At 35.1% G+C, this 18,464-nt stretch overlaps 1 protein-coding gene across 2 annotated transcripts in view; it reads right to left on the bottom strand.

Moving 5' to 3' along the window:
• Positions 1-274: 274 nt before the first annotated feature.
• LOC149800045 (filamin-A-like) overlaps positions 275-18,464 on the bottom strand; it is a 134,406-nt gene continuing 116,216 nt past the window's right edge. For both annotated transcript variants that reach the window (XM_089959578.1, XM_089959580.1), the window contains 5 exons: positions 15,033-15,734; positions 13,746-14,030; positions 6,470-6,622; positions 4,427-4,591; positions 275-3,559 (listed from right to left, as the gene is read on the bottom strand). In XM_089959578.1, coding sequence (XP_089815704.1) covers positions 3,318-3,559; positions 4,427-4,591; positions 6,470-6,622; positions 13,746-14,030; positions 15,033-15,734 — 1,547 coding nt within the window. In that variant the 3' untranslated portion in view covers positions 275-3,317. The remainder of the gene's footprint in view (positions 3,560-4,426; positions 4,592-6,469; positions 6,623-13,745; positions 14,031-15,032; positions 15,735-18,464) is intronic.

Here is an 18,464-nt window from a genome sequence, read left to right as displayed (position 1 = left end):
ATAGGACACAATGAATATTTTTAAAAAATATGTGGAAATGCAATGATACATCGAGGAAGGGTGTATATAAAACCAGTGTCTCACCTGCTGCACCTTTCCTGCCATCTGCATGAAAAATATATGGTTTCTTGACAGTACAGTTCATGAGAAACATTGACCTTAACTCGAATAAGGTGGGACGGTCAACAAACGCATGGATAGAATAGACGTACAGGTTTTACACCATTTGTTTTTTCGCATTTGTGGCTGGACACAGAAACGAAAGAAACACGTATTCATTAAGCAATGGTTTATTTGTAATGCAATAGTATACTTTATTTGTATGAGTTGATGTCTTCATAAATTTTTTATATAATACATTAAAGCTGTGAATTGGCATGACTTGTATATATATATATAATAGCAATTGCATGCAAGTTCATTAGTCTGCATGTACGTATGCATGAGTTTGTCTTTCGCATAAAACGTGCAATCAAAAAGACTTTAACATAAAATACTTTCAACAGGATCATTCACACAGAAAGAAAAAGATATACAAGACTTATTAAATATGTGTAAAGTATTTTTGCATTCAAGAACAAAATCCATGCACGTGATATTGAGTCATTTGCTGTGTAAAGAACTTCGCCATTTTTTTAATGCTCCATAACTGTGTTTTGCTAAGTATAATAGCATACCCATATAGAAAGCTCACCTAACTGCGAACATGCTGGACAGGTATTTGCCGTCACAGACATAATGTAATATCAAATCAGTATCTGTATTGCTCTTTCCAGATAATGCAATATCACATCAGTATCTGCTTTGTTATTTCATCGTAATTCAGTATCCATGGCACCAGCACATAGGGTAAGGGCGCTGCCCACCGCATCCACCCTTTCATCTCTAAACGTGTTTTGGCCTACATCCGTGAAAATTAGTAGCTGACCACTGCAATATTTTCCTCCGCCCCCATCCCCCGAAAATAATACTTCGGGCACCTCTGGCAGCATAACACCAATATATGTATTGTTCTTTCCACGTAATGCAATAGCATTATCAGCATTTTTATTTCCAAGGAAGAGTTCATGCGAACTGAGTTAGAACCCGTATCTGACTGGGCAAAATGCGACATCAGACCTGGGTGTATGCTCTTAGCAATGATCTGCGCGTTATATTTGGCTAAATACAACACAATGCCTATCACACGAAGAAATACATGCAAATGACAGCAAATCCAAATATATTCATTACATACAGTCTGAGAACTTTTTTTAAAAATATTATATATAAATTATGAATTATACATTGTATATGATAAAAAGTAACCAGAAACAAGTTATGCACCCACACTAGTGACAATGTATTTGTGGCTGAAAATAGTACTCGACTACATGCTACTGATAATGACAGTTAATGATATTAGCATACTGTACAAGCTCTGATAGTGATATATTGTTTTTATTAAGTTTGAGTACTATTAACATACAATATGTTTTATTATTCAAGTTCTATTTATAGAAAGCATACATATCAGTTAGCATCCACTACTCATATACTATATGATACAAACTTGACAACACAATACAAATTCAAAGATTTGCTTTACCACATGTATATAGTTTCTTGTTTTTGTAACGAACTTGGTGTAAGATATAAAAATACCGCTAAAATAATGTGATGATATGTTAAAACAACTCCCCCCCTTTCCATGTTGACAGTGTCAATTCAGGCAAGAAATGTGCAACGAAATAAAAATTTCGGAACTTCTTTCTGTTGATGTAATGCAACCTTCAATCACATTGGCACAGAATCAAAAAAAAAAACGTAAATCGATTGTATCTAAGACAATATATAATAACAAGACTATTTACATTTTTTATCGCGAAATGAAATTATTTTTCGTTGTTATTCCTGGTTTGCCCACTTGAGACAATATCAATATAATGATTTCACTTCAATCGTTAAATAGTGAAACCCCCCCCCATATATATATATATATATATATATATATATATATATATATATATATATATATATATATATATATATATATATGTATGTGTGTGTGTGTGTTTCTATTTTTATATTGTTAATGTTGACGAGTGTGGGCATTGAAAACCCGAATGAATCTAAATCCAACACTTGTGAATATATACAAAACTGTTCCTTTTTTAATTTGTCAAGTCGCACATACCCTTTCTTTTCCCTATAGACTGGATTATACCCATCATCTTGTGTACGAGTTTAGATAGAAATGGAATATTGAAAAAATTCTTGAAATGCCAAATAACAAAAGTTATCGCGATCGACTTGGATCATACTTTATCTTTCATGTACAATATAAAATACTTTTAAATAAAATGAAATACGATCCATATAACGAATGAAGTAAATGGTCGAGGAAATAATCCATTCGAATAAAATCAGAAACCTCGATTTACATAATTTATCAACTCGCCTGTATGCATCATCTTCTCCAACCAGTTGACCAAATTCATATTATCTTCTTTCCACCCACCCACCTTCCTCCACCACCTCATGCAGGCCAATTCTTAAACTTGAGTGGGAATGGAGGCCGTCTTGTATTGAAAATATAATGGCCTGCCTTATTCACAATTTTAATTATATAACGCAACCATTTCCTAAATATAAATCCCATATTAGGTCCGCATGTTTAATACAATAGATTCCAAAAGGTTAATAATGAATTTATCATTCGGATATGCACATAATGAAGAGATACACCGAAGACGCAGAAGAATTTTCTAATTAAAAAAAGCTTTTCAAGTCTTTATTTCAGTTACATTTGCTTTCTTTGGATCTCAATAAAAATTAATAGTTTCAACGGAAAATAAGAGAAAGTGTGCTTTTAAATGAATGTACCGAAAATAACCTTAAGTAAATATCGAGTTTTCTCGTCTGTCTTCATCAAGGTCATTATTAATAAATATCCGGATTAGAGTGTTTTTACGAGAATAAACTTCTTTAAAAAAAATATTTTATGATCATATATACAAAATAAGATTGACTATTTTTGCACACATATCCCGTCGTAACATCAGAAACACAACAATATGCCTCCATCTTATCCAATGTATAATAAACGTTAAGACACTCTTGGATCAATCAAAAGCAAAATGACACTGGTTCCTGGAAATGGTGTTAAAAGAAGGACACAAAAGAGCTGAACAGACACATATGTCTGTCGCTTTCAATGATGTGCCATCGAAGCAAAACGCCATATGTACACTTGACACATTCCTTACAGACTATGTAATGCATGATATGCAAACATTATCTGTATATCGACATCACCATTTTCGTTGCTTCCTCATTTAAAACATCAATTCATTTGGGATGTCGTTATGTTTTGCAGACGGTTTACGTTCGATGCTGTTTTCATACGCTGCAAGGTCTGCCAAGGTGTCAGTTATAAATATACTAAAGGGACTTCCTTCGATGTGCTTTCCTGACCATTGAATGTTGATGGTGTAAATGCCTATCTCGTGGGGGTTGTATCGGCACTGGAAAAGTTTCTCCTTTTGACTCATTCTGTGCATCTCTACCTGGAACGCACCTGAGAAAAACACATGTTTATATGTAAAAGTTCCTGTCATTAAAGAACCTATAACAAGATATAAAAGTAATATGAAGTCTACGAAACTCACAGCTGATCTACTTACATCGCTTAAAATAAATCGTAGAAAATAAGTTGACCTATTGTTCCAGTGACTTGTTAATAATTATGCACAATGCATTTTGACTAAATGTTTGGAAGTATCAACCTTGAACCAAAACGATGGATCGGGTAACTAAATTTGAATGTCAGTCGAAATTGCAGAGGGCAAGCAAACCGTGGAGATGAAAAATGTATAAAACTCAGAAAATACTTTAAAGTTAGCAAAACAAGTGCCACTTTCCGAAATGCTGCTGGTGTTTTTGACTTCATTATAAGACAAATACTGAATGCAATTTTGTTGGACCAAATAATAGTTTCTTTGATTTGTCTGGGCATCGTTCCTTATTGTGACAGGAAGATAATTTATATCCGTCGGATTGTTTTTATCGCGTTTTTCAACACATCACCACGTGAAGGTTATATCATGCCAAGTTAAGTGAACTATTGTATCTTGCCAAAAGATACCAAAGCACACAACCAATCTCATCCGATGGCAGGATTCGAACCCACGCTCTATTAGTTGTGAGTCAGATACACTAAATAATTAACTATCAGGACTGTTTTACCCGAGTGGAATACAACCATCTATAATTGTAACAGCTACCGGAAAGAAATGATGTGTTGTCCTCGTTTTGAAGCAATAATTTTGCAATGGCCACCTTAACGTATTTAATAGAATCTTTGTAAGGTAAGACCTACAGCGACCTCAGCTAGAGTTATTGGTGATGTACAACAAAACGTATGAAATAATGAAATCTATTTTACCTTTAGGTCCCATGATACTGACGTGCAGCTCCCCAGGTCCTGCCTCTGAAGCATCAGCCCAGAAATATCCCTGGTAATCTGGGAGGATTCCATTCTGCAACCCAGGACCATAAACCCTCAGCGGACCGTACTCTCGGTCTCTCATGGTGATGGTGTACGGACTGCCTGAAAAGAAATGAACAGCGATACTATTCACACTGAAGTTCAGAAAGAGTACCCTTAATCTGATGTTTTCTTTTCTTGTATCAAGTCAGCAAAGAAATGAACTCCTACTGTTCTGATCCCTACTGTATGAAGCAATGTATGTCATATGCATACACTTATTAACGGTCAATTAATTAATGGTGAAACATCAAAATGAGCAACATTCTCCAAAAATATAACAATAATACATATCACAATAATAGTTACTCATTAAAATATGAATATCTATGAAAGATTCGTGACGATCATTATGTAAAATAAGGAGAAAATGCTTGTTTCTCCTTGCTAAGTTTAGGTTATTATGTTAACTATATATTTCTCTCTCTCTCTCTCTCTCTCTCTCTCTCTCTCTCTCTCTCACACACACACACACACACACAGACAGATACGCGCGCGCACACATACGCGAGCGCACACACCTCCTATTAGTGCAGAGAATAATATTTAGGCATATTAAACGATGACTCGCATTATTCTTAAGGATACTTAGAATTTTTCTTGAGGCACTTAGATTATCTATAAGATTAAAAGTTCTGAGTATCTAAGTGACTGAATAAGAAGATACTTAAAAATGTTATTCAGGCACTTAGATACTTATAATTTTTATTAATGCACTTAGATATTTAGAAGTGTCAGTAAGGTACTTAGATATTTAGAAGTGTCAGTAAGGCACTTAGATATTTAGAAGTGTCAGTAAGGTACTTAGATACTCAGAACTTTCATTAAAGCACTTAGATACTTAGAACTTTTATTAAGATACGTGGATACTTAGGACGTTTATTACGTCACATATAACTTTAGTTAAGGCACCAGATACTTGAAGCATTTATTAAAGCACTTAAATAATAAATACTTTTATTTAGACACTTAAATACTAAGAACTTGTATTCAGGCACTTAGATACTTAGAACTTGTATTCAGGCACTTAGATACTTAGAAGTTGTATTCAGGCACTTAGATACTTAGAACTTGTATTCAGGCACTTAGATACTTAGAACTTGTATTCAGGCACTTAGATACTTAGAACTTGTATTCAGGCACTTATATACTTAGAACTTGTATTCAGGCACTCAGATACTTAGAACTTGTATTCAGGCACTCAGATACTTAGAACTTGTATTAAGGCACTCAGGCATTTAGATCGTTAGAACTTGTGTTAATGGCACTGAGATACTTAGAACTTGTATTAAGGCACTTAGATCCTAAGAACTTTTATTATGGCACTTAGATCCTTAGAACATTTATTAAAGCACTCAGATCCTTAGAGCTTTTATTAAAGGCACTTATATACTTATCACTTTTATTACGTCAACTAGACTGTTTATTAAGGCACCTAGATGCACATAACTATTATTAAGGCACCGATACTTCAAGCATTTATTAAGGCACTCAGATACTCAGAACTTTCTTTGAGACACTTAAATACTCAGAACCTCTATTAAGGCACTAGATACTTACTATTTTCATCAAGCCACCTAGATACTTAGAACTTGTATTCAGGCACTTCGATATTTAGAACCTGTATTCAGGCACTTAGATATTTAGATCTTTTAATCAGTTACATCAGTAGTTTGTTGCTTTACATATATGTACTATGATAACTTTTAGAGGTCAAAGTGGATAGCAAACGACCAGGGTTGCCTTAAACATAATTGCGCTACTATAACAGCTGTAAAATCAATTATATAATATATGGCTTGGAAATGATCAAGGGGTTCTTTTAAACTGTGATTTTATGCCATCTCAATGTTAATTTTTCAACGTACTCTTATGGAAGATCCGTACATTAATCGAAACGGCTGTGCCGTGAAAATGAAGACATGGAAGATGTTGCCATACCTTTCACATGTTCCCCATTCAATCGGACCTCCAGTATATGCATCCCCCGATCAGTCGGTCGGGTAGTGACTCTAAACGTCCCGTCGAAATTCTCTTGGAGTTCTGCTGGTACATCCTGACCATGAGGACCGGTGCATTTAACAGTCAATTTGCCTGAATAAATTATTTTAACAAATAGTATTGTTCCGTAATTCATGATATGCTACATTGTCTCTCCTGAATGCATACCGCTGATAGACTAACAACTATTTCAGATGCGTTCGTGATCCGCACAATTCTTTGCACGGAAAGCTACGAGGTGTGGAAATAGAAAGAGTCTCTGAAGTATCTTTTCGAAATTTCACCAAATGCTCGAATTTTCACAACCTTATGGGGGGGGGGGCATATTGACATTTGAGAAAAACTAAAAAAAAAATATTAAGATAATATTCAATGAACATATGGATATTCGTGTTTTGTGACGGAAGAAAAGATGGATATTAATTTCTTTGGTATCGGAAAAACATACGAATATCTATTTTCTTGGTAACGGAAAAGACATATGGATATACATTTCCTTGGTAATGAAAGAAGACATATGGATATACATTTCCTTACCAATGAAAATGACATATGGATATACATTTCCTTGCTAATGAAAAAGACATACCGTTCCCCCTTTCTTCAATAACGATAAAAAACAAAACATGCTCATATCCATTTCCTTGTTAAAGTTAGATGGTAACAGCTAGAAAGTTAGATGGTAACAGCTACAAGAAAGTTAGATGGTAACAGCTACAAGAACGTTAAGTGGTAACAGCTACAAGAAATTTAGATGGTAACAGCTACAAGAAAGTTAGATAGTAACAGCTGCAAGAAAGATAGATGGTAACAGCTACAAGAAAGTATGATGGTAACAGCTACAAGAACGTTAAATGGTAACAGTTACAAGAAAGTTAGATGGTAACAGCTACAGGAAAGTTAGATGGTAACAGCTACAAGAGAGTTAGATGGTAACATCTACAAGAAAGTTAGATGGTAACAGCTACAACAAAGTCAGATGGTAGCAGCGACAAAAAAGTTAGATGATAGCATCTACAAGAAAGTTAGACGGTAACAGATACAAGAAAGTTACATGGTAACAGCTACAGGAAAGTTAGATGGTAACAGCTACAATAAAGTTAGATGGTAACAGCTACAAGAAAGTTACATGGTAACAGCTACAAGAAAGTTAGATGGTAACAGCTACAAGAAAGTTAGATGGTAACACTACAAGAAAGTTAGACGGTAACAGCTACAAGAAAGTTACATGGTAACAGCTACAAGAAAATTAGATGGTAACAGCTACAGGAAAGTTAGATGGTAACAGCTACAAGAGAGTTAGATGGTAACATCTACAAGAAAGTTAGATGGTAACAGCTACAACAAAGTCAGATGGTAACAGCGACAAAAAAGTTAGATGATAGCAGCTACAAGAAAGTTAGACGGTAACAGATACAAGAAAGTTACATGGTAACAGCTACAGGAAAGTTAAATGGTAACAGCTACAATAAAGTTAGACGGTAACAGCTACAAGAAAGTTAGATGGTAACTTCTACAAGAAAGTTAGATGGTAACAGCTACAAGAAAGTTAGATGATAACAACTACAAGAAAGTTAGATGGTAACAGCAACAATAAAGTTACATGGTAACAGCTACAAAAAAGATGATAACAGCTGCAAGAAAGTTACATGGTAACAGCTACAATAAAGTTACATGGTAACAACTACAAGAAAGTTAGATGGTAACAGCTACAAGAAAGTTACATGGTAACAGCTACAAGAAAGTTAGATGGTAACAGCTACAATGAAGTTAGATGGTAACAGCTACAAGAAAGTTAGATGGTAACAGCTACAAGAAAGTTAGATGGTAACAACTACAAGAAAGTTAGATGGTAACAGCTACAAGAAAGTTACATGGTAACAGCTACAAGAAAGTTAGATGGTAACAGCTACAAGAAAGTTACATGGTAACAGCTACATGAAAGTTAGATGGTAACAGCTACAAGAAAGTTACATGGTAACAGCTACAAGAAAGTTACATGGTAACAGCTACGTGAAAGTTAGATGGTAACAGCTACAAGAAAGTTAGATGGTAACAGCTACAGGAAAGTTACATGGTAACAGCTACAAGAAAGTTAGATGGTAACAGCTACAATAAAGTTAGATGGTAACAGCTACAAGAAAGTTAGATGGTAACAACTACAAGAAAGTTAGATGGTAACAGCTACAATAAAGTTAAATGGTAACAGCTACAAGAAAGTTAGATGGTAACAGCTACAGGAAAGTTAGATGGTAACAGCTACAAGAAAGTTACATGGTAACAGCTACAAGAAAGTTAGATGGTAACAGCTACAAGAAAGTTAGACGGTAACAGCTACAAGAAAGTTAGATGGTAACAGCTGCATGAAAGTTAGATGGTAACAGCTACAAGAAAGTTAGATGGTAACAGCTACAGGAAAGTTACGTGGTAACAACTACAGGAAAGTTAGATGGTAACAGCTACAATAAAGTTAGATTGTAACAGCTACAAGAAAGTTAGATGGTAACAACTACAAGAAAGTTAGATGGTAACAGCAACAATAAAGTTACATGGTAACAGCTACAAAAAAAGGATGGTAACAGCTGGAAGAAAGTTACATGGTAACAGCTACAATAAAGTTACATGGTAACAACTACAAGAAAGTTAGATGGTAACAGCTACAAGAAAGTTACATGGTAACAGCTACAATGAAGTTAGATGGTAACAGCTACAAGAAAGTTACATGATAACAGCTACAAGAAAGTTAGATGGTAACAGCTACAATGAAGTGAGATGGTAACAGCTACAAGAAAGTTAGATGGTAACAGCTACAAGAAAGTTACATGGTAACAGCTACATGAAAGTTAGATGGTAACAGCTACAAGAAAGTTAGATGGTAACAGCTACAGGAAAGTTACATGGTAACAGCTACAAGAAAGTTACATGGTAACAGCTACAGTAAAGTTAGATGGTAACAGCTACAAGAAAGTTAGATGGTAACAACTACAAGAAAGTTAGATGGTAACAGCTACAAGAAAGTTAGATGGTAACAGCTACAAGAAAGTTAGATGGTAACAGCAACAATAAAGTTAGACGGTAACAGCTACAAGAAAGTTAGATGGTAACAGCTGCAAGAAAGTTACATGGTAACAGCTACAATAAAGTTACATGGTAACAGTTACAAGAAAGTTAGATGGTAACAGCTACAATAAAGTTAGATGGTAACAGCTACAAGAAAGTTAGATGGTAACAACTACAAGAAAGTTAGATGGTAACAGCTACAAGAAAGTTAGATGGTAACAGCTACAAGAAAGTTACATGGTAACAGCTACATGAAAGTTAGATGGTAACAGCTACAAGAAAGTTAGATGGTAACAGCTACAGGAAAGTTACATGGTAACAGCTACAAGAAAGTTACATGGTAACAGCTACATGAAAGTTAGATGGTAACAGCTACAAGAAAGTTAGATGGTAACAGCTACAGGAAAGTTACGTGGTAACAACTACAGGAAAGTTAGATGGTAACAGCTACAATAAAGTTAGATTGTAACAGCTACAAGAAAGTTAGATGGTAACAACTACAAGAAAGTTAGATGGTAACAGCAACAATAAAGTTACATGGTAACAGCTACAAAAAATATGGTAACAACTGCAAGAAAGTTACATGGTAACAACTACAAGAAAGTTAGATGGTAACAGCTACAAGAAAGTTACATGGTAACAGCTACAAGAAAGTTAGATGGTAACAGCTACAATGAAGTTAGATGGTAACAGCTACAAGAAAGTTACATGGTAACAGCTACAAGAAAGTTAGATGGTAACAGCTACAAGAAAGTTAGATGGTAACACTACAAGAAAGTTAGACGGTAACAGCTACAAGAAAGTTACATGGTAACAGCTACAAGAAAATTAGATGGTAACAGCTACAGGAAAGTTAGATGGTAACAGCTACAAGAGAGTTAGATGGTAACATCTACAAGAAAGTTAGATGGTAACAGCTACAACAAAGTCAGATGGTAACAGCGACAAAAAAGTTAGATGATAGCAGCTACAAGAAAGTTAGACGGTAACAGATACAAGAAAGTTACATGGTAACAGCTACAGGAAAGTTAAATGGTAACAGCTACAATAAAGTTAGACGGTAACAGCTACAAGAAAGTTAGATGGTAACTTCTACAAGAAAGTTAGATGGTAACAGCTACAAGAAAGTTAGATGATAACAACTACAAGAAAGTTAGATGGTAACAGCAACAATAAAGTTACATGGTAACAGCTACAAAAAAGATGATAACAGCTGCAAGAAAGTTACATGGTAACAGCTACAATAAAGTTACATGGTAACAACTACAAGAAAGTTAGATGGTAACAGCTACAAGAAAGTTACATGGTAACAGCTACAAGAAAGTTAGATGGTAACAGCTACAATGAAGTTAGATGGTAACAGCTACAAGAAAGTTAGATGGTAACAGCTACAAGAAAGTTAGATGGTAACAACTACAAGAAAGTTAGATGGTAACAGCTACAAGAAAGTTAGATGGTAACAGCTACAAGAAAGTTAGATGGTAACAGCTACAAGAAAGTTACATGGTAACAGCTACATGAAAGTTAGATGGTAACAGCTACAAGAAAGTTACATGGTAACAGCTACAAGAAAGTTACATGGTAACAGCTACGTGAAAGTTAGATGGTAACAGCTACAAGAAAGTTAGATGGTAACAGCTACAGGAAAGTTACATGGTAACAGCTACAAGAAAGTTAGATGGTAACAGCAACAATAAAGTTAGATGGTAACAGCTACAAGAAAGTTAGATGGTAACAACTACAAGAAAGTTAGATGGTAACAGCTACAATAAAGTTAAATGGTAACAGCTACAAGAAAGTTAGATGGTAACAGCTACAAGAAAGTTAGATGGTAACAGCTACAAGAAAGTTACATGGTAACAGCTACAAGAAAGTTAGATGGTAACAGCTACAAGAAAGTTAGATGGTAACAGCTACAATAAAGTTAGATTGTAACAGCTACAAGAAAGTTAGATGGTAACAACTACAAGAAAGTTAGATGGTAACAGCAACAATAAAGTTACATGGTAACAGCTACAAAAAAAAGATGGTAACAGCTGGAAGAAAGTTACATGGTAACAGCTACAATAAAGTTACATGGTAACAACTACAAGAAAGTTAGATGGTAACAGCTACAAGAAAGTTACATGGTAACAGCTACAATGAAGTTAGATGGTAACAGCTACAAGAAAGTTACATGATAACAGCTACAAGAAAGTTAGATGGTAACAGCTACAATGAAGTGAGATGGTAACAGCTACAAGAAAGTTAGATGGTAACAGCTACAAGAAAGTTACATGGTAACAGCTACATGAAAGTTAGATGGTAACAGCTACAAGAAAGTTAGATGGTAACAGCTACAGGAAAGTTACATGGTAACAGCTACAAGAAAGTTACATGGTAACAGCTACAGTAAAGTTAGATGGTAACAGCTACAAGAAAGTTAGATGGTAACAACTACAAGAAAGTTAGATGGTAACAGCTACAAGAAAGTTAGATGGTAACAGCTACAAGAAAGTTAGATGGTAACAGCAACAATAAAGTTAGACGGTAACAGCTACAAGAAAGTTAGATGGTAACAGCTGCAAGAAAGTTACATGGTAACAGCTACAATAAAGTTACATGGTAACAGTTACAAGAAAGTTAGATGGTAACAGCTACAATAAAGTTAGATGGTAACAGCTACAAGAAAGTTAGATGGTAACAACTACAAGAAAGTTAGATGGTAACAGCTACAAGAAAGTTAGATGGTAACAGCTACAAGAAAGTTACATGGTAACAGCTACATGAAAGTTAGATGGTAACAGCTACAAGAAAGTTAGATGGTAACAGCTACAGGAAAGTTACATGGTAACAGCTACAAGAAAGTTACATGGTAACAGCTACATGAAAGTTAGATGGTAACAGCTACAAGAAAGTTAGATGGTAACAGCTACAGGAAAGTTACGTGGTAACAACTACAGGAAAGTTAGATGGTAACAGCTACAATAAAGTTAGATTGTAACAGCTACAAGAAAGTTAGATGGTAACAACTACAAGAAAGTTAGATGGTAACAGCAACAATAAAGTTACATGGTAACAGCTACAAAAAATATGGTAACAACTGCAAGAAAGTTACATGGTAACAACTACAAGAAAGTTAGATGGTAACAGCTACAAGAAAGTTACATGGTAACAGCTACAAGAAAGTTAGATGGTAACAGCTACAATGAAGTTAGATGGTAACAGCTACAAGAAAGTTAGATGGTAATAGCTACAAGAAAGTTACATGGTAACAGCTACATGAAAGTTAGATGGTAACAGCTACAAGAAAGTTAGATGGTAACAGCTACATGAAAGTTACATGGAAACAGCTACAAGAAAGTTAGATGGTAACAGCTACAGTAAAGTTAGATGGTAACAGCTACAAGAAAGTTAGATGGTAACAACTACAAGAAAGTTAGATGGTAACAGCTACAAGAAAGTTAGATGGTAACAGCAACAATAAAGTTACATGGTAACAGCTACAAGAAAGTTAGATGGTAACAGCTGTAAGAAAGTTACATGGTAACAGCTACATTAAAGTTACATGGTAACAGTTACAAGAAAGTTAGATGGTAACAGCTACAAGAAAGTTGCATGATGACTGGATAAAGCTGTGACGCTAACATTTCCAAAATGTAAGTTTTTCCACTGCTTTGTAACATACCAACTGGCATAAATTAGGCAATATGCTTCATTACATAAGATAATACTCTTTTAAAGCCATGAAACTAAAGCAGAACATCAATAATACTTACGGATATATTGTAAAATCAGAAATCTCCATTGATTAAAGTTCTTGTTTTGAACATAGTATTCACTTATGCGAACAATGCTTCTTTTCTTTAATCAAAGTGTGTAAAAAGAATTATTTTGAATCTCACAAATGTGCAATTCTTGTGCCACAAAACATAACAGATTTTCAGAAACAAATCAATTGTTTGGCAGATGATAAGTTTATAATAATATACGACATTAAGAGAAAAATTTAGCTACGTTTGTTAATAGACGTTATGTATGTATCTATGCATGAGAATAATCGATAGCACAAACATCATCGACCCTGATAAGCATGCGCATTATGCGAAGACGTATTAGGGTCTATGATGTTTGCTGTTGGAATTGACTTACTCGCGAAATAATGGCGGTAACTTACCATGGCCAGCTTCTCTTGGGTCAACCCTAATGTGGAAGTCTTTACCAACCTCCCCTCCTTGAGTTATATCATCCGGCGAAACATTGACCCGATGAGGGTACACTGGATTGTGCACATTGATCTTGAAGGGGCAGACCTTGAGGGGCCTATTATCCCATTTGATGTCCAAGAGGTACGCTCCAGGGGTTGGGGGAACGTAAGTACATTTGTATTGTTTTGGTCCTGTTGGTTCTATGTCCACTGGGATCGCGTTTTTGACGCTTCGACAGTCAGCTTCTGGTGCTCCTGTGGGAATATATCATGAAGTGGACGTCAAATTTAATGTTGTTTTTTTTGGGTGGGTGGGGGTGGGTGGTTTGTTTGGTTGTTGTTTGTTTGGTTTGAGTAGGGTATTTGTTTGTTTGCTTTTGTTTTGTTTTTTTTTTGTTTTGTTTTTCTGAAAATTAAAAAATGTAGAACCCATCTTTGTAGAAAAAACAAATTGAAAAAAATTGTGGAGTAATTAAGAACAACATTTATAGGACTAACTTTGCAGACTATCTGAATATTGTGAGGCAAATTTGTCCCAGAAATTTATAAAAATAGCTAAACACGTGTGTATATTAGATACAACCAAGAAAAGTAATGAGAAATCTATTTTCTATAAATCATGTGCTGTAGGGAAATTGTGGAATACTGATAGAATTAAAAATGTGATTGTTTAAAAAGATGGGTTTTTAAATTAAGAAATGCTTTCAAGAAATTTTAAAGTATTGTAAATATATAACAATCAAAGTTATCAGGATACAAACGGGCAAGACAAAACTGAAAACAATTAACATCAATGTTACAGAGTTTAGGAGAGTAACTGGTACTAAATTGTTTTAGAAAACATAACTGAAGGGCAAAATGTTTACACAAGATACATTCAAAATCTTCGGAAGTTAACGTCATTTTTTCCCCAGCTGTGAGATATGTATAATAACTGAAGCAATTTAGTTTTTGAATAAGTTAAAGTATATTTCATGTACAAATGCACATATTTTAGAACAAAAATAGTGATATGCATGAACTTTCCTTCTACACAAGGAGAAAGACGAAACAGCATTGGAGAAAGCCAATCACATTTTACAAATAATAAATTTTTGCATGAAATTTGTCTCGTTGTGACTAAATAAAACAAGAGAGGGACAAAGTAAGGCAAGATAACATTGGAATCCTTATATGACAAGACGTGCCCACTATTTAACAAATTATTGAAATTTTAGACTTGATTAAGGAAGTCCGTAAAGAATTGTAGTATCGTACCTGGTCCTGCGTTCCTACCGTCAATGTGGAAAATCGCCGGTTTGTTTACAGTAGCTTCCCTCAAGCCTTTGCCCTTGAGAATGACCTTGGGCGAGGGGCCAGTCTGAGATCTGGGAGGAGAGTTCTGCAATGGAGGCACATATTTGTAGGAAGAACCCCGCGAAGGGGGCAAAGAACTCGTTGGGCTAGTTTCAAATCTGTCTGTTGGGGAGGTACGCTTGACAATCGTAATTTCAGGATCTGGGTTGGAGTTTGTGTAAGAATACACGCTTCCACCATGTCTTGGAATATGATCTCTTCTGCTAGATGGAAGTGAAGAGGCATTAGAACCGTGACGGTAGATATGAATTCTGTGGGGTTCAGAGTAGGTCGGGTAGTTGTTAACTACATGTAAATCAGTTTCTCTTGGTGTTGGAGAAAGACGGTACACACGAGTTGGTCCATTTTGAACAGGATCAGGTCTTAGATGACGGTGATCTCCATGAAATGTAGTGTATGGGTCACCATTGATTCTCACATACGGGGCTCCCTCTGCAATAATACTAACTGGAGACTGTGTTCTCATTGAGGGAGGTATGGCTCTCATATGTAAAATTGGCTCTACATGTGGCTCATGAGGGGGAGGGCCGTCCACAGCAAAACCGAGGTAAGGCGAATTTCTCAGAGGAAATCCAGACCACATGACTTCAATAAAATGCTTTCCTGGAGAGAAAAAAATTGAAGTTGAAATTAGTGCATTTCTGTGCATTTTGATTGTAAAGCAATATTTGTTCAAAGATGACATTAGTGAAGAAACTATTGGTCTGAATTAAATAGAATTATTATTATTATTATTATTATTATTATTATTATTATTATTATTATTATTATAGGGATATGATGGTATTTCTGGACCATTCATATACTTAAAAAGCAAAATCACCCAAGTGTCACAGGACCAATTATCTTTTATAAATCAGAAAATACCCTAAAGTCCCTGGACCATAGTCTAATTTCTTCAATGTGCACTGAGTGCGGGCACAAAATAAGTATAGAGTACACGAAAATCATGAAATGACATATTGTGTGAACAGCATATTAGCCATGTATTGCATCGCATTTTTCGTATTTTAAGTTAGCTAATATCGTAAATATTATTGGCGCAAGAACCAACAGTGGTTTAATAAAAATGTAAATTCTTTTATATAGAATTTGCGTAGTAAGGTCACTAAGTTTACATAACGGTCACGTTGATGGATTTATTCCAGTACTGTCTTTATGTAATTATATGAGAATTTTAATATCATTCTCCTAATACGTAAAGGAGTAATTACAGTGCAAATATATTACAATATAGGCAGGCTGACAGGCAAAAGCTAATTCCACAAACGGCATTGCCTTTGAAATGCCAAGGTCACACTTGGCTAAAGGTAACACAAGCACAAAACCGTATATTGTCTATTGACAACTTAGTCCAAAGGGAATATCATGTTATTATTAAGCACGATTGGTCGCAAAAATATTGAAGAAATTGTATTACAAAATCAAGATGTTTTCAATGTTGGTCGCGGAAAATAGATGTTATACATACATTGAAACCATATCAATATTTTAAAAAGTCCACATAGAACATAGATGAAATATATACACGATAAATAACTCTTTGATAGGTTACAGACAAGACATGATAATAAAAAAAAATAAACAAACTAGATTGTACGGATACAGTACAGAAAACGTGGTACATTCTATAGTATACGAGAAACGTGATACATTCTATGGTATACGAGAAACGTGATACAGTCTATAGTATACGAGAAACATAATAAGAAGACATGCAAACACTGAAAATAAAATTCATCGTAAGGCTAACATACAAAGACGCGTAACACAGACTCTTGTGTATTCAGTAAATGAAACTATTAAACTCCGATTGCGGAGTGTAGAAAGAAAGGGACGAAATGATAAACACACACACACACACACACACACACACACACACACACACACACACACACAAAAGTGATACGACTCCAGTGTACACAACGCTATAGCAGTGCAGTATATTACATTATGGAAGAAATTGAAAGAGATGAAATGAAACAAATATGAAAGTGAAAATCAAATACATTGTTATAAAAAAATACAGGTTGGTCTATGAGATATCTAACCATATGAGAAATAATTAAAATCACATAAATATTAATAAACAAGAATAATGTAACAGACAATGTGTTCATGTATGGGATGTTTATAATCAAGAGAGGTAACGAAAATCACGTAAATGTTAATGCAGTCATGGGGACATTTAAACTTCTTTCAAATATTATACAAAGACGTTAAATCAGCTATTCGCGTAGCTACGCGCTTTTCTTACACACGCTAATTACCATGTACAATTTTGACATATAAAAATCTCTTTAATCACAAAATTTAAGCAAAGATGTAGTAACATTAAATGATATGGGATGAGTTTCTACAACATAAGGATGAAGTAAAATCCAGCATGTGTTTAAATGTGTGTGTATGTGTGTGCGTGTGTGTGTGATTTTGATTTTTAACGTAGCTTTAAAACAAATTCAGTCATATCGCTATGATATCCGCAGTGTGACAGTTCTTAGTGATGTCGCAGACATGTAGCTTCATGTCTCACAAAGACACAATATCCTGATACCAGGCTGACCAGTCCTAACACTAACATGTTAATGCTGAGCGCCAATCGAGGCAGCTGCTAGTACAAGTTTTGTAAGTCTTGAGTGGGGTTCGAATCCGCGACCTCCAGCATCCAAGGCGGACGTTCTAACCACTTAGGCCATCGGAGCGGTCACATGTTTAAATGTGTTGATATACATTTTACAGAATTTGTAGATATGATTGTTCTTATGAATGGCAAATCTGTTCATGTGTCACACAAGCAGACACCAGTACGGATTACACATGCTCAAATGTGTTCGTCTTCATCTGGAGACTAGACGTTTCCCAAAGGGAAATCGACACGCGTGTTAAAATATATCATGTCTACCTTCGGATGAGGCCCCGCCGTCCTCGTCCCCCGAGGCATCTCAGCACACATTCAGAACTATGTATTGCGTTTTATGTTCAGGAATTGAAGTCGACATTTAGAAGTATTTGAAATTAATGACGATCCGTGGCATTCGTTTAAGTGATATTTAGATGCTCTCGGTAACAATTAGTGATATCCAGAGTGTTGCTTTTAGTACAATAAAGTCTGCGTTTTGCAAATGACAGTAACTTAGTGATATTTTGTAACAGGTAGTTAGTCACAAATTAGCTGTTTCTTAAACAACTATCGTTGCAAGTGAGTAACATTCTGCAACATTCAGTTACAATTAATTACATTTCTTATTGCTTAAGTAGTTATTTAGTTTTTAAGCCATTTCCTTATTGCCCTCACTTAGCAAGGGAGACTCCACGATAAGTTTTATCATTCCA

Source organism: Sinohyriopsis cumingii, chromosome 5 (assembly GCF_028554795.1).
Source record: "Sinohyriopsis cumingii isolate HCF-2022 chromosome 5, ASM2855479v2, whole genome shotgun sequence".
Classification (NCBI taxonomy): Eukaryota; Metazoa; Mollusca; class Bivalvia; order Unionida; family Unionidae; genus Sinohyriopsis; species Sinohyriopsis cumingii.
This window is presented reverse-complemented; position numbering and strand designations above follow the sequence as displayed.